At 37.4% G+C, this 26,965-nt stretch overlaps 2 protein-coding genes across 3 annotated transcripts in view; one reads left to right on the forward strand and one right to left on the reverse strand.

Moving 5' to 3' along the window:
* LOC105521557 (cytochrome c oxidase protein 20 homolog) overlaps positions 1–7,602 on the forward strand; it is an 8,370-nt gene extending 768 nt beyond the window's left edge. Inside the window, exons 2-5 of the mRNA XM_011955771.1 lie at positions 5,196–5,311; positions 6,010–6,124; positions 6,234–6,297; positions 7,067–7,602. Coding sequence (XP_011811161.1) covers positions 5,196–5,311; positions 6,010–6,124; positions 6,234–6,297; positions 7,067–7,202 — 431 coding nt within the window. The 3' untranslated portion in view covers positions 7,203–7,602. The remainder of the gene's footprint in view (positions 1–5,195; positions 5,312–6,009; positions 6,125–6,233; positions 6,298–7,066) is intronic.
* A 9,732-nt stretch (positions 7,603–17,334) lies between these two features.
* Positions 17,335–26,965, reverse strand: part of HNRNPU (heterogeneous nuclear ribonucleoprotein U (scaffold attachment factor A)) — an 11,106-nt gene continuing 1,475 nt past the window's right edge. For both annotated transcript variants that reach the window (XM_011955725.1, XM_011955724.1), the window contains 13 exons: positions 26,540–26,739; positions 26,379–26,452; positions 24,242–24,381; positions 23,203–23,302; positions 22,659–22,771; positions 21,941–22,204; positions 21,536–21,655; positions 20,665–20,793; positions 20,410–20,578; positions 19,851–20,105; positions 19,372–19,556; positions 18,920–18,991; positions 17,335–18,448 (listed from right to left, as the gene is read on the reverse strand). In XM_011955725.1, the coding sequence (XP_011811115.1) occupies positions 18,395–18,448; positions 18,920–18,991; positions 19,372–19,556; positions 19,851–20,105; positions 20,410–20,578; positions 20,665–20,793; positions 21,536–21,655; positions 21,941–22,204; positions 22,659–22,771; positions 23,203–23,302; positions 24,242–24,381; positions 26,379–26,452; positions 26,540–26,739 (1,875 nt within the window). In that variant the 3' untranslated portion in view covers positions 17,335–18,394. The remainder of the gene's footprint in view (positions 18,449–18,919; positions 18,992–19,371; positions 19,557–19,850; positions 20,106–20,409; positions 20,579–20,664; positions 20,794–21,535; positions 21,656–21,940; positions 22,205–22,658; positions 22,772–23,202; positions 23,303–24,241; positions 24,382–26,378; positions 26,453–26,539; positions 26,740–26,965) is intronic.

Raw genomic sequence — 26,965 nt, forward strand, 5'->3', positions numbered from 1 at the left:
TGCCACTGGCTTCTCTGCCACCCATGGGCTTGAAACTTAACTGTTCCTAGTCCTTATCCCCGGCCCCCAACAGATTAAAATTAGATTAAGTTGCCGGGACAAAATTGACCAAAACTAGGGGGAGGAGGGGACCAGTAGTACTAATGACTTACTACAGGTCATTATGAAATAAACTAACAATACTGAATCTTTTGGCGAGAAAATTTTGCTGCTAAGGGCACTGCACTGTGATTTGCTAGTAAAGGCTAATAGTAGAGATTAAAGCTCCCTTGAGGACAGGTGCCTTGTCTTGAACACGTTGTATTCATCACTTTTAACACAGGAGTAAGTAATTGATGAGGGATGACTTGATTGTACTACGATGAGATGAAGGGTTAAGATTTCTTCCCCATCACCAGTAGCCTCCCTAGCTGGTGTCCCTGTACTGTTTCCTGAATCCACCTTCCACTGTTATCCGCTGGCCCCTACCAGTCTGTAAACTGGGCAGTTTTCATCTCTCTGCCTAACATCCGGTCGTAGCAGCCCATCCCATCTCTTTAAGGATAAAACCCAAATTCTTGGTATAGTAAAGCTAAACCAAGCCTCTCCGTGGACGGGCTCCTGTGTTTCACCAAAGCCGACTTAGGTACTTTCCCCATCTTCCCAGGTATCCTGAACGTCGTTACACTTGCCGATAATATTGGAAGGCAATAAATGATCTTGCGTGGGCTCCTTATTAAGAGCAGGGAACCCAATTTATATTCTCAGGGCAGAACAGGTATTCAGAAAAGGATAATGCAAGAGGAAAAAAGTTTTAACATAAACTATGGAGATCGTGACATTGGCTAATCATGAGCAAGTATTTATAGAAGACCCACTGTGTGCTAAACGGCTCCTAATATATACTTTTAAGATACTCTCTCAGCTTGGAAATTTTGCTCACTTCTTGCTCTTGCTTGCTTCTCTGGTGGGCTTCCAGCTAAATTTGGCCAAGACATCAGATCATATGGTTAATATTAACACATATTGTATAAATTGTTTTCATACTTAATAGCCAACAGGTTTTGTCAGTTTACGTACTACTGGTAACTTACTATTTTTACTCTCCCATACACTGCCCATTTGGAATAAGCTTAGTGGTTTTTCTTTTTTTAAAAAAAATCCTTGCATACACACAGTAAATCCTAGATTCAGTTTTGTGATAAACACTGGAATCCTGAATGGGACTTTTGGTAGGAGACAACTGCTTTTTTTTAAAGGTCATAAAGGTGGTTTAATCCATGGGAAATTAAAAAAAAAAAAAAACTTAAAGGAGGATCAACATTGACCTATTTAATTGGCCCATCAGTAAGTAGCAAAACAATATTGTAGTTGTTGAAATGAAGATAGTTATAAGCCTCAAACTGAGCATGGTCAGAGGTGGGAGGCCAAAAAACAAAAAATCGCTCATGAAACAGTAGTACCTATCAGAGCCCATCAAAAAGCTAATTAAATTAATAGAAGCTATGACTAATTAACAGCCCAAGGTACTGTCAGAAAAGAAGCCTGTTGTATTTTTTTAAAAAGAATTTGTCAGTGATCATTACAGCACAACCCAGGGAGAAGGATTATTTTAAGAATTAGCAAACCTAAAGTAAAAATGGGAGTTACCAAGCTGGCATACCTTGATAGAACTAGCCCCTAAAATCTGTCCTCTGCCACATTCTTGTCCTTCAAGAAACTTTAAAATGTGAAATTTGGTACATGTAAATTCACATTCAGGTAAATTCTTAATTCACCCATTCAAAATATATTTACAGAGTACCTACTGAGTATTAGGCTCTAAACTAGGTACTGGACTGATCAAGACAGGAAAAATCCCTTTAAGGAGCTGACATTCTATTTGGTGAATCAATAAGCAAGACTTCTACCGAGCCAGTGATGCAGAGATCAGGAGAAAGGCAGCATGTGTTCGGTAATAACCGTCTTGGCTTGTTAGAGGAATGGCAAGGCCACTGTGCCTGGACTAGTGGCCGAGAGTGGGATATGAAAGAGCACGGGATCACGCAGGGCCTTTGGAGCAAGGGTAAGGATTCTGAGCATAATGGAAGGCTAAAGAGGATTTATTATAGTCATCTGATATACATTTTTGTGAGTAGAATCAAGATCTGAAAAGGTACTGTTGATAGATGGTAATTTGATAGGACAGGTTGAGCTTCCCACTTCAAAAAAAACCCAAACATTTTCTCTTGGTGTCTTACCAGTTTCAGATTTGGGATGCTCAACCTGTATTAGCAATGAAGTTGGTGGGCAGTGGTTTGGCTCAGGATGTATTTAGAATGTAGATCCTTCCAGACTTGTTAATATATTCAACGTGGATTTGATGAAGGAATCAAGGATGACTCTTAGGTTTTGGGTCTGAAAATTGGTTGAGTAGTGTGCCATTAAGAAGCAGGTTTGGAGGTGAAAATATATTTTGCAAATACTAGGTTCAAGGTGCTTTTTATACATAAAAGTGTCCTTCAGCAGATGAATGAGGCTGAAGCTTGGGAGAGATTAGGGTTTGATTGAGAAATCTGGAGTCATATAATGGCATTTAATTGAAAGCCTTGAGAAACCTAGGAAGAGACTGGATTTCAAAGGAGGTAAGAGTGGCACTTCAACATCAGGAGGGAACAGCAGCAACAGAGATGTCAATGAAATTGAAAACCAGGAGACGTATTCAGAACCAAGTAAAAGTAAAAAAGTTTCAAAAACAAATGATAATTTGTGCCACATATGCTGAGATGCAGACTAAGATAGACTGCAGTGGATGTCTTTTAGAGGTCTTGACTGGTGTCAAGTTCAGTGGATAGATGCCTCACTCAAGTGAGTTAAAGGGAGAATGGGAGGTTTTAAGTAGAAAAGCACACCTAAACTCAGGAAGTTTTCCTCCGAAAGGATGGTAATTTAGGAGGCTGATGAGGGGAGAGGGGTGTACAGAGGATTTTTGTTTTTTTTTTGAGATGAAGTCTTGCTGTGTTGCCCAGGCTGGAGTGCAGTGGTGCCATCTTGGCTCACTGCAACCTCCGCCTCCTGGGCTCACGCAATTCTGCCTCACTCTCCCGAATAGTTGGGATTACAGGCATGTGCCACCATGCCTGGCTAATTTTTGTACTTTTAGTAGAGACAGGGTTTTGCCATGTTGGCCAGGCTGGTCTCAAACTTCCGACCTCAGGTGATCTACCCACTTTGGTCTCCCAAAGTGCTGGGATTACAAGCATGAGTCGCTGTGCCTGGTCAAAAGGGTTGATAGTAAATTATTGCAAGTAAAAAAACGAACGGTGCAAATGAAATGGGTAGCTACAGAAGCCAAGCCCTTGAGTACGCGAGACGGAAATCAAGTGCCCAAGTGGGAAGACTAGTGTTAGACAGTCTTCCTTTGCAATTCATCCTTTGCAACCAGAGGAAAGACAAATACGGGCACTGAAGCAGATTTAGTGGTGGAACATCAACTGGCTCTAATTTGATCAGATCTGTTTCTATACTTTATTGACATTCTGACTTGGAAACTCTTGAGCTTTCCTTAGATCCATCAGGGTGAGCTGGTAAAGCTGCTTTTCTAAATTTAAGCTTTAAAAATGTCTAACATTTCCTTCATTTATTTTTAAGGGTTCCCATTTGTTAGTGGCAAAGAGTTAAATCTTAAGTTTGCAGGCTACTTAAGGAATAGAAATGTTTAAGGTATGTATATTATGAACAGAATATTTCCATATATAAATAGAGTACTTCAAAGGGAGTTATGCCCGGGATCCTTTATTCATCTGCACTTCTGAGCATTTTACAGTTCAGTGTACTTGACTGTAAAGGTATACAGGCTCAAGTCGTTGCGTATCTTCCCATTTTGATAGAAATTGCAGGGATTTATGTACTGAATCGTATTTCTTCTTAGACATGTGACAACTGGAAAGCTGCCCACGGAACCCTTCAGCCTTGGTTATTTCTTAATGATGTGGTTTGGCACAATGGAAACGTCATAGGCTTTGGGGTGAAACTGACTTCTACCTCCACTCCTGCCAACTCTTATTAGCCTCTTAAGTCCCCGAGCCTGTTTCAGAGGTAATCTCACAGAGAGGCTGAAGAATTACAAAACATGTAGAGAGCCTGGCACTATTACCCACCCACCCCCCCAAACAGCAGCTCTTAATTATGAGATCAACCACTATTATTTTAGACCAGAGAGTTTTCTTGGGCATTGGGTTTGTTTCAGAAGGCACTATTTTAAATAGGATGTGTAGCTTCTATTTAGATACTTGCCTTTAAAGCCAGCTGAGCTATTTTCCTATAGTTTGCAAATTTACTTTTGTTAAAAAAATTAAAATTTCCTAAAGCAGTGTTTCCCCAGTCTGCTAGTCATCAGAAAAAACCACCTGGAGTTTTCTAAACAGATTCCAATGAATCTAAATCAGAATCTGAGAGTGGGACTAGAAAATACTTAGTTCTACCCTGTGGTAGAAGGTGGTCTCACACTCGCATCTTTGCACCTAAGACTAGAGATAAAACTGGTGCTAACCCTCTGGCCCCAGCTTCCCATCCCTGGGGAAATAGGCTAGTTTAGGGGTAGTCCTGGACTGGAGCGCTAAGTCCAACATTCCCCATTTGCATAACACTACCTGCATGATCATGTATCCCCTGAGCTTTCATGCTGATAGGAGAAAAGTCTTTTTGCTAAATGAAATCCCCCAACCTCTTGGTGATGTGAAGAACTGTACTGCAAAGCTTTGAAACAATCCTGTGTTAGGCATGCAGTTGGGAGCAGGGGTCCAGACAGGGAGAGGGAAAAAATGGAATAGAATGATCCAAGAGTAAATAATTTTTGCTTTATTATGAACCAAATCACATTTTGCCTCTTCCAACAGATGCTTGAGCCAAAGAAGCTAACATAGGCAGAAATACAATTGAGAATATATATCTTCATGTTTCAACCTTTAATCTGACTTGCCTTTTACTGTCCTTTCCCCATTTCTTGTAACCTCTTTTGCCTTACAATATATTACCTTCTAGGTATCACCTCATCCTATAGAATCCTCTTCTAGTCTTAATGTCCTGCCCCAAATACTAACCCGTTGAAGATAACTATGAAACCTTTAAATGGACAGTGGTTCCTTTTAAAAGCAGCCTTACTGAAAATCTGGTACACACTGAATCAAGTTTTAGAAAACAGTTACAATGACTTTTCTAAACTTTTGTGTTGACAGAAATGCCAGTTCAACAGTGTGACTGTTCTTCCAAATGTCTGTCTTGCCGCCCTAGAGTGACAGACATCCAGTTAACACATATTGGGAAAAAGAAATACATAAATCCAATGAAGACTGTGTAGAAAAGAAGTCATTTTAGCACTTGCAGGAACTTCAGTCATCTAACCCAACCCGTTCATGTTATAGATTGAAACCATGGAGATAAAAGTAGCCTATAGAATACAAAAGTTAGCGGCAGATCTGAGATAAAAATCCCGCTCTTTGGATCCGCGGGTTTTTCACCACACCTAGCTATCGTTACCATGTATTAGGAACAAAGAATCAAATAGAATCAAGTGCAGCCTCACTTCACTGGCAAGAAAAGAGACTAGAGTTTAATATATTGTCCATGTTTATCTTAACATGAAACATTTACTCTTCCAACCACAGTTGGTGTTAACCTAGTTAATAAAATATGAATGATTTTTAAACGGCACTACATAAGCAAACATGACTCAAATTTTTCCGTTTCTGCTTCCCAAATTATTGGAATTATTGAAGCAAACTATGCTGCTTTCAATTTCAGTGATAGGCGTAAAAGTTACCCTATTGCTTAAGAGTGTTCTGGTCCAATTTTTAAGGCTTTCAGATTTAAAGATTCAGACTGCACACCAAAGCTGGACAAAGACAGTACAAGCTGATTTAGGTTGTCACATGGCACATATTCTAGTTTAAACCCTTAACTACAACAAAATAAATGGTGTTATCATTTTTGCCAAACCACCCCAAAATGAAATACTTTCTTACTCAATCTCGGTTCTTTTTTTCATTCTAGGCCTTCAAGCTCCTAGGATTTTTAGATGTTGAAAATACTCCTTGTGCCCGGGATTCAATATTGTATGGTTCATTAGGATCTGTTGTGGCTGGCTTTGGACATTTTTTGTTCACTAGTGAGTATCTGTGTTTATTTCTCTATGTACTGAAAAAAGCATTTCTCTATGTGATGAAAGATTTTTTTTCTAGATGGAGTAATGGGACTGTTACGCTTATTTTTGACAGGCAGAATTAAAAGATCATGTGATGTTGGAGTAGGAGGATTTATCTTGGTGACTTTGGGATGCTGGTATGTTTGCTAAGGATTCATAATAGGTTATCTAATTCAAAAAGCACGTGTTTTTCAGAGCAATCTCCCATTGTGAGATACTCACCCTCAATGAAGAATCTTGACTTTTAAGGACATTTTCATGGAAATCTGTCTTAAAATGCTTGAACACATAAATGCGTATTAGATATTCCATTAAAAAGAGCTGTGGTTTTTACACTTCACTTAGGAAAGCTTGACTCAACCATTTCCCTTACCCTAATACTTATTTCATCCCTGCTTATTCATATCTGAAAATGCTACTTTAAGAATGTGTTTATAACCACTGATGAGTGAAAATATAGATGAGCCTCAAATATTTGCCAGACCTAAGAGTACGATATGTAAATACTATATGGTTCCATTTATACATGAATTTCTGCAGTTAACTATTTAAGGTGATAGAAATAATTTTATGTAGACGTAGCATTATTATCCTGTTAATAATGAGAGCAAATACTCGTTTCTTATAATAACCAATGCTATCAGAAGACTTAAAACTAATGGATTTTATCACTTTATAAATTGTTATGTAGACATCCTTTTCTTTCCTAATAAAAAAGAATGCGTTGATAGTATTCTGACACCAAAACTGCCCAAAAATAGCACTATAAATTAGAACATTCATATTTTTCAGTCTCAGGGTAGTCATCTATAAGTATTTAAGTTCTGTGTGATTTATAGAGAATTGCATAAATTAATTTCTATAGGACTTTATATTAACAATTTATTCGTATTCTTTTCTTCCAAGGTTTCATTGTAGGTATAATTACGCAAAGCAAAGAATCCGGGAAAGAATTGCCAGAGAAGAAATTAAAAAGAAGATATTATATGAAGGTACCCACCTGGATCCTGAAAGAAAACACAACAGCAACAGCAGCAATTGAACAGTCTTGAGCATAAAAAAGTCGATGTGAACGAAGTTAATTAAGATCAACCACACAAAACATTTCATGTGCAATAAGCTCTCAATCAAGTAAATAAAGTTTAAGTTGTAGTCATTTTTTTCCCCCACTTGTATGGAATGAAAACTTGCCAGTTTATTCTGGCCCTATGTTTACTGCCAGGATAGCATTCTTACATGTTACATGTAGTGAACTTGTCATACTTAAAATGTGAACAGAATTTATTGGCAGTGTGGCAAAGAATTATAAAACCTAGTGTTTAATGTACTTGGAAAGAGTTTCCTTGTAGTAGTAAGTATAGAGTTTAATGATAAGTAAACTTCCCTTAACAAAAACCTCAACCTTATCACTAGCCCATTAAAAAGCAGCAACTACTTACTGACTTCTTATAAGATTTAAAACGAAAGGATTTTATCACTTTGCAAATTATTTTTTAAATGAATTCATTATTTGACCATATTCTCCCATTTCTTAAAATGTGAGTCATCTTCCAAAAGAGTTGTTTTTAACTGCCCTAAACATTTTTGGGAAAGTATGCAGGGTTTAAATTTTTAAGTATAATTAGTTTTGAATTTAAATATGCACATGGAGCTTGTTTGGCAGACTGATGCAATAGAAAAATAATTGCAGTATTACTATTAATGTAAACAATCTATTACTATTAATGTAAACAATCCATTTGAAAGTCAGTGAGCAGCTCCCATTAAAATATTATTTAAAATACAAGAATACCCACAGCATCTAACTAAATCCTCAGGATTTATTCTCTGGAGAAATTCTCCCTTTCTAGGAAAATGAAGTTATTCCTGGTTTTAATCTGTACAATTACTTTAAGAAAATCTATTAAATATAACAAAACACAAGCTAGATGCTTAAGAAATGCTTAAAGAAATACTGGGGGGAAGACACCAGCAGTCAACAAGATTGTGGCCATTTCTGGTCCTTATTTTGATGTACCATGGAAGGCACAGAAATAGCAAAGAAGAAAATATTATTTTGATCTACATCTTTATTTCTAAAGAAAAATGGAGCTTGCTCCAGTTCAATTCACAAGAACATTTTCCCTCCCATGCCCACCTTTTCTTGTGGCTGTCACTAGGAAAGTTATGATGCAGAGGCTGTGTGGGTTACAAATGCCTTAACTTAGCAGTGAATGACAATGTCAAACACATGTTGAGGGAAAATTTTTACTGATTCACAAAAAGGAAGACAGTTTGCCCACTCTTAGTGGCACAAATCAAAGCTGCATGCAGTCTACATTATCCAAATTAGTTGTAACCAAATAATTGTTAAATTCTGCCGGGCACGGTGGCTCACACCTGTAATCCCAGCACTTCGGGAGGCTGAGGCAGGCAGATCACCTGAGGTCAGGAGTTCAAGACCAGCCTGGCCAACATGGTGAAACCCTATCGTCTAAAAATACAAAAATTAGCCAGGCATGGTGGTGCATGCCTGTGGTCCCAGGTACTCAGGAGGCTGAGGCAGGAGAATCACTTGAACCCGAGGTGGGGCGGGTGGAGGTTGCTGTGCGATTGCGCCACTGCACTCTAGCCTAGGTGACAGAGTGAGACTCCCTCTCGAATTAAAAAAAAAAAAAATCCATAGGATAGTCAACCATGTTTTCAGAGGCAGCACTGCATGAATGCGGGAAGATATTGATGATCACTAATCAATAATCTGGTAACTGTGGACAAGCCACTTATGCTCAGTTATCCCTTGGTATCCACAGGCCCAAGTCCCTTGAAATAAAATGCCCTCATATTTGCATATAATCTACATACATTTTCCCATATACTTTAAGTCATCTCTAATTACTTACAATGCCTAATATAAAATAAATGCCCTGTAAATATAGTTGTTATTTTTCTTTTTTTGTTGTTGTTGTTTCATTGTTATTTTTTTTCTTTACCTCCAGTATTTTCAACCCACGGTTGGTTGAATCCAAGGATGCAGAACTGGAGGACATGGAGGGCTGACGTGTAACATACGTAACATGTAAAACAGGTCCCTTCTAGCACTAGCACACTGCAATTACATCTTACCCTGAGTAAGAGAGAAGCTCTCTCTTGGCTGGTAAAATTTCCAATGTCTTCACCAATAACGAGGTTAGCTCATTTTCACAGAAGTTTGCATGAACTGGAAACCTGGATAAAAACAAATTTGTAACATATTTGGTTGGATTATTTTTTAAATGCTTCATGTATTTACATGATAATTTTTATTCTTGTGCTATTAAGATTTTACAAGTGTATTAATAAATTACTAAAGTCTGTAACACCCACCCTCAATAAGGAGAAACTGGTAGACACTTCCAGTCTCCTACCAATGTCTACCCTACCATCCAACTTCACGTCCAAACTGTATTTAGTTTTTTGCCAAACCTTCAATGCACTGTGACCCTTTTTTTTCTCTCGAGATGGAGTTTCATTCTCGTTGCCCAGGCTGGAGTGCAGTGGCATGATCTTGGCTCACTGCAATCTCCACCTCCCAGGTTCAAGCGTTTCTCCTGCCTCAGCCTCCCATGTAGCTGGGATTACAGGTGCACGCCACCACATCTGGCTAATTTTTGTATTTTTAGTAGAGACAGGGTTTCCCCATGTTGGCCAGGCTGGTCTTGAACTGACCTCAGGTGACCCGCCTGCCTCAGCCTCCCAAAGTGCTGGGATTACAGGCGTGAGCCACCGCTCCTGGCACATTATGACCTTTATACCGTATCCACGCTGCCACTCAAACCTTTTCGTTTCACTTGGAATGGCTTTTTTACTTCCTCTCTGTAACTTTCCATTCTTTTGCTCACTAGCTTCTGGGAACTACAATCACCTTTTAAGTTCTCACTATTTTGTGTCTTATAATCATTGGTGCTTTCCTTGGTCACCAGCAGTGTCAGGTACCATCACATACAGCCTAAGCTTCTCACTGGCAAAAACCTTGGCCATTTTTATCTTTACATTCTCATCCAAGTATCTGGCACAAAATAGTCAATAAATGCTAGACAAAAAATAGTCCAGGTTCCTGGCTGGGCGCGGTGGTTCACACCTGTAATCCCAGCACTTTGGGAGGCCAAGGCGGGCAGATCACATAGTTAGAAGTTCGAGACCAGCCTGGCCAACCATGGTGAAACCCCATCTGTACTAAAAAAACAAAACACAAAACTTAGCCTGGCATGGTGGTGTGCAACTGTAATCCCAGCTACTCGGGAGGCTGAAGCAGGAGAATTGCTTGAACCCGAGGGGCGGAGGTTACAGTGAGCTGAGATCGTGTCACTGCACTCCAGCCTAGGTGACAGAGCCAGACTCGGTCTCAAAAAAAATAAAAATAGCCCAGGTTCCCCTTCTCCTATCATCCAGACTTTCATACGTCACAATTTCAAACTGTAAGAGTAACCTACCTTCCATGACCACCTGGAACCTCCAGCGTACAACTTCTTTCATTGTTCCATTAATTCCGAAATGTCACACTAGGTGATATAGCAGTAGGTACCAGCTAAATAGCTGATTAAAATAGAATTATGGTTATTAGTAGTCTTAAAAACTTCTTGTGGCTTATCTATCATACCTACTTTTAAAAAATCTTTTAAGTGCTTTATGCACTTTCCCCTTCCCTCGCCCCTCCCTCTTTGGTTTTCCTTGACTGCTTGTGCTTTTCCATCTCAGTAAAAGGACCTCGGGGAATTTAAAATTAACTAGCTCTTCTCTGGACTTGTGATTTATATTGACTGAGTTTGGCAACAAGAAAATGTGACTATCCCTAGGTACCATAATTTGATTTGCAAGCATCTCTTTAGTCTACGTACCTCTACTCCATCGCTGGTTTCCCTTTGCTTCGATTATATAATGCGAGGAGGTCTATATAATAAATCAGGATTCCTGTTTATGCACTTTTCAGCAAAGAGCTAGGGATCAAATAGGGTTTCAATCCTTCTATTCCTAGATAAAAATCTGTGATGGGGATCAAGACACCCCTTTAAAAGTCATGTTAAGATATACACTATTCTTTGGGTAAGCAGAAGATCTTAACAAGGAAAGTAGAAAAATTAAAATGATTGCTGTAATTCTGATTTTTAGTGGTCCTCTAGAATAATTTTTGGAAGTAGGTATCTTAAAATACTCCAGTCGTCATCAACCCAGGTCAATATACCAATATCCTCTACCACCCAAAATACTGGTATTTTACACAACTTATTTTGCACATTAAGTTCCATTTTTAAATGTTTTAAAATGTTTTCTTAAAAAGGAAGCTGTTAGAACAAAAAAATTATGAAGATAGTTTTCAAAGTATTAAAGTTCATAATGTGAGCACTACAAATGTTTTACAAATATTTTTCAGTGCTTTCAACCATTGCATTTGCCCTATGCTTCCATGTTCTAGAATAAGGACATTTAAGGATTTTTATGTTGATAATAAGCAAATACTAATTCTGAGAGACGTTTCTATTGTTCACTTTAAAAGGTAGGTCAATGTAATGGGTGGTATCTGTTCTTAATTCTTCTAAGAATTAAATCCTGTATGGTATCAGTCACCTATTATATGGCACACCCTCAGGGGATATCAAAGTAATCATTCTTTGCATATACTGGCTTCTTAAAGGATAAGTTTCTATAAAAATGTTTCTTCACCGATACTCTGAAGTCATGTGAAATAAAACATATGCCTTACCATCTAAATTCAAAGCTTATTTTTGAAATGAATGTTTCCCTTTTCTGTAGTTTTATGATTTTTCTCAAATGAACAGAAATGGTTATGAAACCGTAAGTTGCCTACTCTTCAGAAACCATTAAATTGCTTTATTTGTGAGTAGACCCGTATTTCATTAAGCAAACTCTGATAGCTACATCTGGAATCAGAATAGAGCCCAAGCGCTCTTAGTTCACCTAAAGACACTCTGGAGTGTATAGTAGGGAAAATAAATCTCCTCTAAAGTCTTTTTCAGGGAAATGGAAAATTACATGTCCTGGACTGATACAACCAAAGCTCACACAAGCCCTCCCATTCCTTCAGTCTTGAATTTACTTCCTAGTTGATTTTATATACTTTAATATATGAACTAATTACTTCATTATCCAAAAGGATGTCAAGCTATTTTCCAAATTTTCGTAAGCTAGTAAAAATAAGTATTTGTGAATTTAATAGAAATGAAAAAGATTTTGGGCAACCAAGGACAGAAAGGTCTCCTATGCACCGTTTGACATTAGAACGTTGTAAGGAAGTACTTACACTCTACCAGGTAGGGTGGAGATCAAAACAAATGTATTGCCAAAAGTTTAATAGATGACATCAGAAAAATGATCTAACTTTGAAAAGGACTCAGGTCTATTTGCACATACACCTGTAAACCTAAGCAAGAGGACTGCCAATTGCTAAGAACACACAGAATTCACACTTCACCTCAGATATGCAAGAGAAAACACCCTTTTTTTTCTGTTATAGAGACTGTCCATCTGGTTACCAATTACTCTCTTCCCCCATCTTTTAAAAATAGAGCCCTATTTAAAGTGATTCTGGAAGCCTAACGTAACTATGAAATGTACAAGCAGCAATTAATTTGGAATACCTATTGGAATCACTGGAACATTTAGTTGGACCCTTTAACTCTTCCACACAGCACATTCACATGGACAGACTAAGGAAAAGGAGATGAAATGTAAATCAGCACATTTGTTTGCTTTACTTTTCAAGAAAAAAAAAAAAAGTTACGTTGGAATCTTTTTTTCTTGTACTTGACCATGACTCTCCCAATCTTTAACTACATACAACTGAGATACAGGATACAAGTTGCCTCAAAAAATTCCTTTTGTTAGTTGACATTTAAATAAGCCAGTAACTTTTTAGGTATTAATGTTATCTCACCTCCACATATGCTTTAACTTTTGTAGCATTAATGTCACACTTATAAACTGGTGTCTATACTAGCCACATCTATTCTTGGTGTTTTAAAATTTTTTTAAATGTCTTGGCTGACACCCATTTGTGGCAATGCTTTAAGTGTTTGCAACATATATTTTACTAGACATAACTCATTTGACTTCCTGTAAGGTTCAGAATGGAACTGTTAACTAGCAGGAAGAACATGCCACAATGGTGCAGCACTTCTGTCAGATGCTAACTCTCCAGCCTGTAATATCTGCATTATCTTTCAATAATGTAGACAGACTGGACATGCTCATGAGTAACTATGTCACTGGCACAGTATGGTGACCATAACGGTGCAAAAAAACCCTGAATCTCTATAGAAGACATTTCTCTAGAGACTAACCTACACTGACATCTACACTTCACACTTCCAACTACAGTATATACCTTTTTATGCCCAGGATTCAGCTTTAAAAGCAAAGCACCTGCTCAAGACACAAGTATATGCTGAATCCTGGCATGAAAAAGAAAGTATTCCTTATCAATAATTAGGTAACTACAAACTGACAACATGGTTACAATCCCTGTCCTAATAACTTGCCTAACTAAGTAGTGATTACTGATGTCCTGGCCCATCTTCAACATGTTTGCCTAACACTGGGCTTACAATCAACACACTCTACTACACAGGTGTTATATTTTCTGAGTAATTCTAGGTTAACATTATGAATATAAACCATCTGCCTATTTCCAATCTACTATCCCTTAAAACTATTACTAAAGATTCCTGCGGCAACTAACGAAAACTATTTCAATCATTTATATTTTTAGTCAATTGGTTAGGATGTGAAAGCATAGTCCTACTCAATAATGTAAGCATATCATCAATTTCCCACCTAACGTCCTGAGACTGTGCTGTTTCTGCATGACTTGAGATTGACATAAGTGGGACGCCAAATGAACTAGCACACATTATTAAGCTAAACATAATGAAAACTAAGTATTAAGATGAATTGTTTCTGTTCAATTTCAAAAACATAGACTCTTGGTGACCCCTGGTTTTTCACCTACTCCAACACACTCCAGGGATACATACTACATTAGTAGTATAGCTCACTTCCAAATTCTCAAGGGCTTATTCTAATTAAGTTTCATAACAAAGGTTAATAAGACAAAGGTCACTCCAACATGGGTTAGCTGGACAAAGTACTTTTAATGCTTATTTTACAAATATGTACCTGTAGTGCTAATCCTAGGCAAACAAAACAGGATGATTCAAGAGCAGCCTATGTAACTACCAACTCAAGCACTAATACTAGCTAGACCACCTTCATGCTTTAAAATTTAAAGTTACGGAGTAGCAGTGGCCCCCCCAACCAAAAAAAAAAAAGCTTTAATAAAGGCACTGCAGCGTTAACTAAATTTTAGGGTAAATTTAGGCAATTAACAATTCGAAGAGACTTGTGGTTTATATAATTAGTAATTCAAATGACTGTTTTAGAGATCTCAGGTAGTTGATCAATTCTTGCTCAAAGCACTAATGTTCAGTCCCTCACGGTTTATGCTGGGTATGAGTCCCAATGCATAGGAATTGCAACGTATTGTCAGGCCTTAACATATGTATGTTGGCTTTTATTAACTATTAGTAAAATGTTAAAACTTAAACCCAATTATTCACCAAACTGAACCCCTCAACCTCAGAGCTTCAGAATTAGGAATGAATGACAAAGTTTAGACTCCAATCATTTTACGAATGTTAAGTGAGAAGAAATGGCTTCAGATGCAGCATTCTGTTCATCTTTCCAAGGGAACATCTCAAATGAGTATTCTGAAGCAGGATGAGAAGTAGGTAAAATTCTCTGCTACAAGTTCCATCCACTTTTTTTTTAAGAGACCAGGACTCACTATGTTGCCCAAGATGGTCTCAAACTCCTGAGCTCAAGTGATCCTCCCGTCTTGGCCTCCCAAAGTGCTAGGACTGCAGGTGTGAGCCACCACACCCAGCCAAGTTCCATCCACTTTTGAAAACAAGACATTTTATATTTATGTATAGGAAGAGAATTATGGAAACACTTTGTAAAACATCCATTTATTATATCCAATGCTAGACACTACCACTTGGGCTCTAAAAGATATGTTTATGCCTCTCTCACTGTTTATTCTAGTTTTTTAAAAACCAAATATACAAGGTCTACAATTATTTATATCCAAGATGTCTACACCACTGCCTAAGAAGCTATTAAAATATTTTTATTTGTGCAATGGAACCCATTATTTACACGGTCCTAGAATAAAAAGTCAATTTATATTGTGAATAAATTTATCAAAAAACATGTCATTCAATTCCCACAAATGAGACATTTTAAATACAGAATACACTCTATTCATGAATATAAAATCCCCAGGTGAAGGTCCCTTAAAATACTATTATGGTTGTTTCCTAGAATAATTTCGTAATTTTTTCAAAGAAAATTCCTTTAAACTTTAATACCTTGTTGCTAGTACTCAGAACATCTAGGTTCAATCTTTATTTTTATAGACAGGATCTGTCCTAGGCAAATGAGGGCTTGTTTTTATAAATTTAAGAGTTTCTTCTTGTCATTTCAGTGTCAAATTGATTTGACTCAATTTCATGATTTCATCTTGCTCAAGGCCATAAACTGGTCAAAGCCAGAGCCCTTCAAAGGATGTGTGAGTATATGAGGGAAAACTTTCCATATAATTTTATTTACATCATTTCTATCTCACAGCAGTCTAAGTTTTAGTTTTCTCAAATTCTCTGTTTTTGTACTACTGCAGCTGACCAATCCAAAGCCAGTTTTCACTCAGCATGTTACTCTATTTTCAAATACAACCTTAGTGAAAGCACCCCTCAAATCAGCAGCGATCTCACAGCGAGTTTCCCTTGGGTAGTTACGATTTGTCCAGAACTGCATCCTTTTCGCTAGTTCAGATTTTTGCTTGCCATTAGGGAGGCATGGGAAGGATGAGCAATAAATCGGATTTCTCATTCATATCTTATTTCTTAACTTACCTAATTTTCTCCCTGTTGCTTGCTATTTGGTACACTCCCTTCTCTGAATCCCCTAAACACTTTAAGGTTATTTCTTCCATACAAATGTAGACAATTCTATTAATTCCAGTCTTGACTAAAAATTTTAACATTTTTCTGGGTTCCATTTTTAACTACTCTCCCCAAATTCTCTGGGCTAAACAGGAATGATAGTCTACCTAGTGTTACTTGACCATTACTTTCCCATTGCAATTATAAAATGAATTCCTTAATAAGCAATTTTTAACTAGAGGATATATCCAAGACTTTTTAAAGGCACAAAGGACAACTTTAGGACACAACACTGATTAGCATCGAAACCTGAAACTGTTCCTCTAGGTAAGCCTATGCAATCGTAATAATGTATACTGAAGAGTAGCTCAGGCCAGTGGTTCTTAGCATTACTTGCTAGAAAAGGTACAAATCCATGACACTATCTTCAACTGTTAAATATCCTGTTAACTAAGGATTAGCCTTTGTTCCAAAAATGTCTCAACTGAACCTACACCATCACTTAAAACTCCAGCTTACAGCAAGAAAATTCCTTAGAAGTATGAATTCATATTTAAGATCTGATTTTAAAGGGCTAAAACAAAATTCTAAGCAATCAGAAATATAGCAAACCTAAACTTACCAAAAGCAACCTAAAAACACCAAGGAAACACTAGACTGAAGTCAAATTTTAGTTCTACAGTTTGACTCCTGATTCCTCACTTCACATGGGTGAAGGGAAGATTAAAAGTGTTCTGTGCAAACCCAATATAATTACAATTAGGGGATCTAATGTTATTACAGAGCTACAGTCAAGTTAGCAGTGTTGTGTAGTAGTGACATCAATGACTGGCTTGCATGATGGCTTCTAAAAGCATCTGTTCCCAGAGTTTCACGTATCATATATATGTATATAAAATAATCAGTTGAGGACAGCATTAGCATTCTGTAAAGATGATAAACTCAGTGTTAACTTCTCCCAGCCAGTACCTTTTCCCCTCATTAAATATGTTAAAAGTTGTCTGGTGGGGAGGGGAAGGGAAGAATTCAACTTTACTTCATAATTATGTATCAATTGTCAGTATACATTTAAGTTTTTAAAACCTAAATGTTCTATGCAGAGTAAATAAGCTGTCCAGAAAGCACACACTTAAAATTTCTCCTCTTGGGAGTTATATAAAGGGATTTTGAACCTTGATGGCGAGAATCCCAAAACAAGAGTAAAATGAATTCTTTTTATTGCAAACAAACGTCTAAATTAATTTCTCCACCCACTTTCTTTAGAAAGAAAAAGAAATCAGCAGGCTAAGGAGATACCCATTCAAGAACTGACATGATTAAAAATTAAGATATAAATGGGTGACTCACAATTTCATTAGCTTACAAAGATGGTGGAGTTAACTACTACAAGCACACTAGTTATACAGTATTTTGTGGGAGAAGGGCATACAGACATGGCTAACTTCATATAGATCCCATTAGACAACTGGATTTACAACAAGTTTTTTTAATAAGAAATGGGCAAAGCCAGCTTTCTTTTCAGAATCAAAATGCAGAACAAATGGAAAAATTATGGTATTTAACCTTCACAAGTTTGAGCCTCCACAAATAATGCAACCAAGGTTTACATTTTTAACAGCCCTTCTACATACACTCCATCTTCTCTATCTTAGTTCCAAGTTTTGGTTTTCAATCCCAATTATACCAATTCCATTGTTATTTAAGAAAAATCCTTCCCAGTTATTGTCAGAAACTACGATTTAGCTTACCCCCTCCACTACCCAGCAAACTACAGAGAGGATGGAGTGTAATATGAGCAGTACAGAGTCTTAATGCAATTCATGAGGACCACTCAGTCCTTACATGAATCCGGTTGCTAACAGTTCTATTATATTGTGACAATGACTCCCGACTGTTATTCTCTGAGAGAAATGGGGGGAGTAAATTCTTAATAAAAGACACCAGGTACAAAGCAACATTTTACTTCTGTTGTGATAAAAAAAAAAAAGTCACATTTTACAGATAAAATGTAGAACCCTGAAATACTGACACATTCTCTTATCGTGCACAATGCTGAGGTTCTCTTACGATTCACTTTTAAACTGCAATTAAAAATGTACAAAAAAGAAAAGAAAAAAAATCAACCCACAAAGCTTCTAAAAAAGGAACCCGCAGGCACTTCCTCTTGTGGAATGTTTAAAAAGTTAGCCTACTAAAGAAAACAGTCGACTTCTTGTGAAGGTTTTGGAGAAATATGTATCAGTTCGTTTTATTTGGGTATTCAATAATATCCTTGGTGATAATGCTGACTCCATGGCTTCTGACCCCAGAATTGCTGTAAGAGAAAATTTTGTTTTTAAAGAAAAAACATCAATAAGCCACTCAAACTGTTTTTAGGAAATGACAATGAATCTAATTCAGAGTAATTTGCTGGAAACAAATTTATACCTGTCATACCTCTGATTTCTACCAAACCAGATTTAGTTTTAATATCCCATAATTATCAATACACATTACAAAACGAAACACATCATTAATTTGTTAGTTTACACAATTAAAGCTAACAGTAAAAAGAACTGTATATATTAAATAATATTACTTCATTAAAAAAATTAACTTATAGCAATCTTCAACCTATTTTGCCTTCAAAAGGTAGATTATGGCTACTACTGCAACACAATTCACACTTTACCCTATTAACACTTATAAACACTTCAATCCCTGGACAGGATCTTTTTCAAGACTGATAAATCTTAGGAACTCAAAATACAATTAATGTACATAAACCACATGAGAAATTACTTACACCCTGCTGCCACTGGTTGTAGCCCTGAGATTGATTTTTGTAGCCACGATTGTTTCCTCGTCCTCTGAAGTTCTACAAAAAGGAAATAGATCTAAGAGCTCTGAGCCCAATCGCTTGTTAGGTAGGTTTGCGGGGGTGGGAGAGATGAGCAGAAATGGACAGGTTGCTAGCCCCTAATCTTAGGGGACAATACACAAATTCTGGATACCCTCTGCTGGTTTCTTAGTTTTAATTTTTTACTCATTATGAGAAACGCATCTGATTTGTTAATTAGTACACCTGAAAAAACTCAAAAGTAAGTAGACTCATTTCACCATTACTAGTTCAATTTTCCTTATGTCAATGTCTATCATGTTCCTTGTGGACTACTAAACACCCTAACATAAAGCTCACAACTTTCCAGATGAAGCTATACAGGTATCATCATGCTTCCAGGGATCTTTAATCATTACCTGGTTGTAGTTCCCTCTGTTGGGCATTCCACCTCTGTTGTAGTTCCCTCTGTTTGAGTAACTACCACGGCCAGGAAAAACAGGGGCACGAGGGTATGGATAGCCGATTCCACCACTTCCACCGCCACCACCACCTCTCTGTGGCATGTTGCCCCTCCTATTATATCCACCACGATTCCCAGGGGCTAAAAAACAAGAGATGTTTTAGTTTCATTGCATTGTACCCTACTTATACAGAAGACTCAGGATTCCTCTAGATTGTTCCTTTTTCTCCAAAAATAATTGTTTAAAGACAAAAGTAATGTTTAATTCTAACCATTAACAACATAACCTAGGTGTATTTACTGTCAAATTACATGAATACTAGTTACTGTGACAGCATACCATTAATGAGGAAGAAACTTCAGCTATATCCGAACTGTAAAATTATCATTTGTTTCAATCCTGAACTAAATACAGAACACTCAAAATTAACTTGCCTCCTCCTCTGAAATTTCCACCACGCATATTGAATCCTCCACGTCCTCTATGGCCACCACCTCTGTTAAACTGGTTCTTGCCACTCTTATTTTTATTGCTTTTCTTTGAGCCAGTGTTCTGTTTCTTTTCTGGTGGAAGAGCCTTTTTGCTTTCTTCCTTATATTGCTCCAGAAGTTTTTGGGCTTCTTCCTTCTGAAGTTCAACATAGGTTATTTCATCAAAGCACTCAGCTACCTCTGGGAGGGTAAAGTTTCCTGCAGGAAACAAAGTCGTATTATTAATTTAGAAACCCACCACAAATCCCCACAATCCTAAAGCTAACAAATTATTGAGGTTTAGTAACATATTTTACTAAAAATAAACAGACCAAACACATATGCATATTTAACAAGTGCAATTGTAATTCCTGAAGCAGTATTGCTGGAAGAAATGTTAACTTTTCAGAGGAGTAAGTCCTAATAGATTTAACAAAGTTACACAAGCAGAATATGTATTAAAAAAAATTAAAAAAAAAAAAAGATTTAACACACTTAACAGAATTAAATTAAAATTCCATGCCTTTCATTTTGAGGACCGCATGTTCTGGTAGGTCTTTCCCCTCTACTTCTGCTTTCTTCTGTGTTCTTTGCTTATAGTCTTCATCTTTTGGGCAAACTACAACAGCTTTTCGCTGGAAGCCTGCGAACAGGCACATTTTTCTCCTCTGGGCAGCAGCAGACACATTTGTCTTTAAAAAAAGAAATTTATGTTTACAACCCTAAATGTTAATTCTACACCAATTATCAGTTAATATTTTTCATCTTCAAAGCATACCTGATCCAGAATAAAATTTCGCTTCTTTCGGGCAGCAATCTCAATAAATTTCCCAAGACACTGTGGGGCTCTCTGCAACAGTGTGTTCAGTTTTCCAGTATCTGCCATTTGCTTCTTAAAACCTGCCACCTATATTCAAAAGTTAAAGTTTCCCCTTGAACTCGTGAATTTTAATAAGTTACGCTTTTTAAAATTCAACACTTATCTATATGTAAAGCAGGCAACATTTCATAATTTAAGCATTACCTTTGTCCATTATTGTTACAAAAACAGGGTCACTTAAACTATGTAACAAGACCCTACACCCTACACTTAATTCTTTTTAGCTTCCAGAAACACTAGCAGCTCCTGTGCTCAAAAACACAGGAGCCTAGCCACTGGAAGGCAGTTTACCCTCACAGAGTTTACTTAAAGAACCAACTTAATCTTGCCTTTCCTCCCACCTTCTTAAGATATTAACAAAATGGATAGAGACAAAGGCAAAAGGTTTACCTAAAATACCTCCTGGTCTATCATTTCTCTTTTTTTTTTTTTCTGAGATAGAGTCTTGCTCTGTCACCCAGATTAGAGTACAATGGCACGATCTCGACTCACTGCAACCTCTACCTCCCAGGTTCAAGTAATTCTCCCTGCCTCAGTCTCCCGAGCAGCTGGGATTACAGGTGCCCACAACCACGCTTGGCTAATTTTTTTTATTTTCAGTAGAAATGGGCCTTTGCCATGTTGGCCAGGTGGGTCTTAAACTCCTGACCTCAGGTGATCCATCCACCTCAGCCTCCCAAAATGCTGAGATTACAGGCGTGAACCACCATGCCCAGCCTCTCCTCGTCTATTTTAAACACTGAGATCAGGCCCTAAACATTTTACTTACCATCATTTTATCCATAATAGTATTTGTGCCAAGAATGTTGTATTTCCCTGGATTTTCTGCTGCATGCTTAGTAACCCAGGTAGTTTTTCCAGCTCCTGGCAAGCCAATCATCATCACAACCTAGTGAAAATAAAGAAATGTCATTAGACACCACCTAATAATTCTTTAAATATTGTTCTTTTAAGGCCAATTTAAATATGTAAGTCTTCATAGCCCTTACACTAAGGGACAAAAATTTGTGTTTATGGAAAGAGTAACAGTCAACATAAGGGGGAAACATAGTTACTTAAGAGAAATATGTACAGCACAAAGTAAACAGACTAATCATCTACCTCTTCTAAATGTCATTTTGTGCCAGGCAAACAATATTCAAATGCCAGTTTAAAAAAAAAAAAAATCACTTACTTCACAATCTTTCTTCTCTTCAGGCCCCTTTGGTCCTCTAACTCGATCCTCTAAGGGGACATTCTGGATAAAAGTATACTCTTCAGGTATTGGAAAATATGGCTTTTCCTTCTGACCAAAATTAAATTCAACTGCACAGTTGTGGCAGAGAACATGCGGGAAGAGTGGCCGTCCAGCAAGAACTTCCTTACTGATTTTGAAGGCAATGCCAAGATCTTGTCCATTCTTAGCATAGGAGAGTTCTACCTCATCACTTTCAAAGTTCTGTTAAACAGAAAAAAATTCAACAGTTACCTGCTTCCTACAAACTTTCTGAAAAACGAATAATTAAAATTAGGAGCAAAGCTTATCCTGTGTGGGAGCTACAGGTTAAACAACGATGAAGCGGCCTCTCAGGACTACACAGTTAAGAAATCTGATGGTCACAAACAATGAAGCACGTGCCTCCAGAACCAGAAACAATACTGACCTAGAAGCTAGACTCAATCTTCTAGGTCAATTTCATCTTCATTGTTTTCAGTCAAAATAAAATTAGTGAGTTCCTCAAAAATGTCCTGTATTTTCCCAATTCAACTGCTGAATGAGTCTTTATACTAACCCAGGGACTGGTGTATTTATGTTGCTCCTACTGAAGATTGACCTCAATAAAGCTTCGTAAAAGTTCCTAGATGTAGCTACTAATTTGTCATTTATACATAGAAAGTTAGCTTTAACTTACAGCAAAACATGTAATCACATCATTTTCATCAAACTTTTCTCCATAATCTTCAGTCTCACAGTTGCATGTTTTTATTCCTTTTAGAGAATACCCGTAAGAAAATTCTTCTTCACCTAAGAAAGTAATTAACCTTCGTGAAGTATATTTTTAAAATAGTCCAAAGACTCATCCATTTCACTACTTAAAATGTAGGCTACGAGAAACGAGCATATAACCTAATCACCTATCACTGACACTATTACTTTTCTAAATCTGTACCAGAATTGATGAAAGTTAGGAGGAATATATACACTCAGAGACCAAATTAGTTGACAATTTGCATATCATGGGTAAGATTTTATTTCAACCATAAACATCTAATAAAGAAACAAAAACTAAAATGTAGCCTGTGCCTACTATGTGCTAATATTACTTGTCCGAAGTATTAACAGAATAGATAAAAACAGACAAAAGGCTTAGAATGCCCTCTAGTCTGGTTAAAAAATAAGGATATCTGACCCTCCTAAACATTCATGAGCCCATATCAGTCAAAAAGAATCTTTACCAAGTAACATTCCACTTGTAGTTAGTGACCAGCCAATACGAACTTCATGTATGTCAATATCTTTTGTATATAAATGCCTTACTGGGATCTTCTCTGTAACCTGAAAGTTGAATCATTAAATAATTAAAATCATAAACCAAGGAGGTAACCCCTTAACTCTGGCTTATTTCATAGGGTCATGAGCGAATCTTCCTCTAGCTATAAATACAAAGAGATGGCACACTCTAGATCACCCCTAATATTTGTAAGAACTTTAAACTGATGTGCTTATAACTTGAAATTTAAAGAGTTAAATACTTATTTGACCTATATTTAAAAAAATAGTTAATATTTTTACAGTTCATGTTGTCAGTCTTTAACTTAAAGCCAATTAAAGGATACATTTAATGTTTTTCTCGCCAACAAAACCTGTAATCTAACCAAATTTTATTTTTAACTCTTTGGTGGCCCTTTCAAATGCTTGATAAAAATGAAGTACCCTAAATAAAAAGTTGCCTAGCTCTGCATGTCAAATTCTAACATAACAAACTTCACCAACTGTCACAACAAAATGAAGGTTCCAAGTTCTTTTAATTTACAGGAAGCTTCAAAAGTAAGTACCTCTGGTAACTTAGCAGTATGAAGCACCTGTAATTCCAGCATTCTGGGAGGCTCAGGCAGGCAGATCACTTGAGCTTAGGAGTTCAAGACCAGCCTGGGCAACATGGTGAGACCCTGGCACTATTTTAAAAAGAAAAGAAAAAAAAAAAGGCTGGGCACGGTGGCTCAAGCCTGTAATCCCAGCACTTTGGGAGGCCGAGGCGAGTGGATCACCTGAGGTCAGAAGCCCCGTCTCTATTAAAAATACAAAAATTAGCCAGGTGTGGTGGCACATGCCTGTAGTCCCAGATACTTGTGAGGCTGAGGCAAGGAGAATCGCTTGAACCCAGGACAGGGAGGTTGCAGTTGAGCCTAGGTCGCACCACAGCAATCCAGCCTAGGGGACAGAGTGAGACTCTGTCTCCAAAAACAAACAAAAACATCACAAAATTGCATTTACCTTCATCTCAAAACACACTTTGCCTTTTGACACACCATAAGATGCTCTTCCTCCAGCCCAAAGAAAAGCGAAACTCTCCATTGTAAGGGAAGAAGCACTGAGACGATCTCTTGATATTTTAAAATGTAGATCACAATTATCTGTAATTATATCAAATACTGTGTTACTTTTGACATCCAATGTAAACATATCTGCTATGTAGACAAAACTTGGTTATTTAATTTTTGCATGTACTTCTTAACACTGCACAACTTTTCTCCACATCATGCTGTCGTTCTAATTTTCAGTTTAAAGCCCCACTCCCACCAAGTCACTCCTGTTAAATTATGTACTGAAAAGTAAACTGCCTCTGAAACTAATACCAAGGTTTAACATGTATATTTTAAGTATTTAAAATAATCAAGACAATGTGACATTAATACATACCTGCTCTGCTCTTTACCTTGATTTAGAGGCAAGCAGTAGAGGATAGCAGGAAATCAAAGTGAAGCATGCCAGAACCAGGTAGATTTACCAGTGCCACATTAAAACTGAAGGGAGGCCACGACCAAATTATTTTAAAATAGGAGTATGAGCTGCTGTTGATCCTGCACCAGGGCTCTAGCTCCTAAATTCTTTTTCTAAAACTTGTGAAGACCGCCTAAATGTATGAAGTACAAACCTGGCCATCTAATGCTGTTAATAGTGCAGCATTTTAGGTCCTCTTTACCCAGGACTGCCTGTTCAACAATTAGGGATTAACTGCTTCCCGGATTATCCAAATCCAAAGTGTCTTTAACCTAGCTACCTATGGGTCACTGGCTCATTAACATGCACCTTCTCAGACTTCTCACTTCAACAGCTAAAGTCAAGCTGGAATTCGATTTTTTTTTAACTGATCAGAGAAAAATAAATTTACAGTCTGGAATTTTTCTTAAATTAGAATTTACTGTAATCAACAATTTAATTCAACAGATTGTTTGAATTCAACACTGTACTTATATTGACATATTCCTATCTGATTTGCGAAAAAATCTAACAATTACATTACCTGCATGAGTCACCACTTCACTACCTTGCCAATTCCTAGCAACTTTTTATTTACACAACCCAGAATTTCACATAAAACTTTCAAATCAACTAACTCCTTTTTCACCTGCAGTTTTTTATTTTAAAAAGGCTCAGATGACTATCTCAACCTTCTGTAAAGGACATTCCAGTAAGAAAGAGTTTTACATTTACACTCTTACAAATCTGAATAAAACCAAATTGTACAAGAAAACATGAGAAGCTAAGCTTCAATGCCTTCCATCTAACAGAGCAGGCTGACACCACAGCTGATACTTTCAAACAGGTATTTCCATTCTTTGGTCTATTTATCACACCCTGAGTTGTGAATTCTGATCACTAAACCAACTACTTTTTTTTATAACAACAACAAAAAAAATGCAAGTCTGACAGTCAAAGCCCACTTAGAGGTTTGCAATACTTTCTCATACTCAATTGCAACCCAACTGGGTGAAGTAGCAGTATTTACAGTGCTGCACTGCCATTGATACCATTCGCTGCTGAAGAAAGCTAGTGGCCCAGTGATAGCCCACTGCTGCTGCCTCAGGTCTTTGGAAGAAATCAACTTATGTTTAAAGCAGCAGCTACTGAACTGGAATTGAGAACAAAAGAGCAGTTATTGAAGAAGTAATATTACAATCTTTTAGAATAGGGAATATACTTGTGTGCTAATGGGAGAAGTCATTAGTAAATATTTAACTAGCCCAAATAGCTCACTTAATATAATTCCACAAAAAATGAATTACTTTATTGTAGAAGCCTGTAAGGCTAAATTATAGGTAATGTTACAAGTTTCCGTTAGCTAGTCAGAAACTGGCATTAATTTTACATTTCCTAAGAACGAGAACTTTCGAGTCATAAAAATATGAAACTCCTAGAGCCTGTAAACTAATCCATTTGATACAACTGATGCCGTGCTAAATATTAAACTACTAGGTTCTGAATATAAACCATTATCTCTTCCTGCTTTAAAAAAAAAACCCAACTTTTGCTGCACTTAAGCATTAAGTTTTCTAACATTTTGGAAGCAAAAAAAAAAAAAAAAAACCATCACCGCATTTCATAATTGGGGAGAAACAGCTTCACTTACAAGTATCAAGACAAACCACTGTGTCATCGAAGTGTTCATCTTCTTCTTCAACAGGTGGCTGAGGAGATTTGGCTCTGAAAGACAGAATTGTCTCCTGATACAGCTTTCCGATCAACGAAGGAATAAGGCATGACAAGTAAAACTAGGTGAGCATCCTATACCTGCTATACTTGTTCTCTTCAATGTACTCAAAATATCCACGGCCATGATCTTCTCGTGGTCTTTTAACACCCCTCTTTTTATCTCCGCCTTTCTGTTCTGTTTTGCCGTCCCCTAAAACACACAAGACCCCCATAAGAGGCCAAGCCGCTAAACAACAACAAAAAAGCGCTTTTCCGTTCGGAGAAGCAAAGCAGCTCGACTTTATCCTGCTTTTTAACTGAGGTTTTAACCGAGGACTCAAATGTGAACTGGAAGAACAATCATCTACGAATTGGACTGGCGCTAGTGACGCAGTCTAAAGACGCTACTAATTTTGCCAGTCTCCTCGATGATTCGAGAAACCCAAAGAAAAACTGCGCGGCCCAGGCCCGAAGCCCACGTGTATCCCGACCAAAGCGCAGGAGGGGGAGGGGCCGAGCCCGGCG

The sequence above is a fragment of the Colobus angolensis genome, unplaced genomic scaffold, assembly GCF_000951035.1.
Source record: "Colobus angolensis palliatus isolate OR3802 unplaced genomic scaffold, Cang.pa_1.0 Scaffold40, whole genome shotgun sequence".
Taxonomy (NCBI): Eukaryota; Metazoa; Chordata; class Mammalia; order Primates; family Cercopithecidae; genus Colobus; species Colobus angolensis.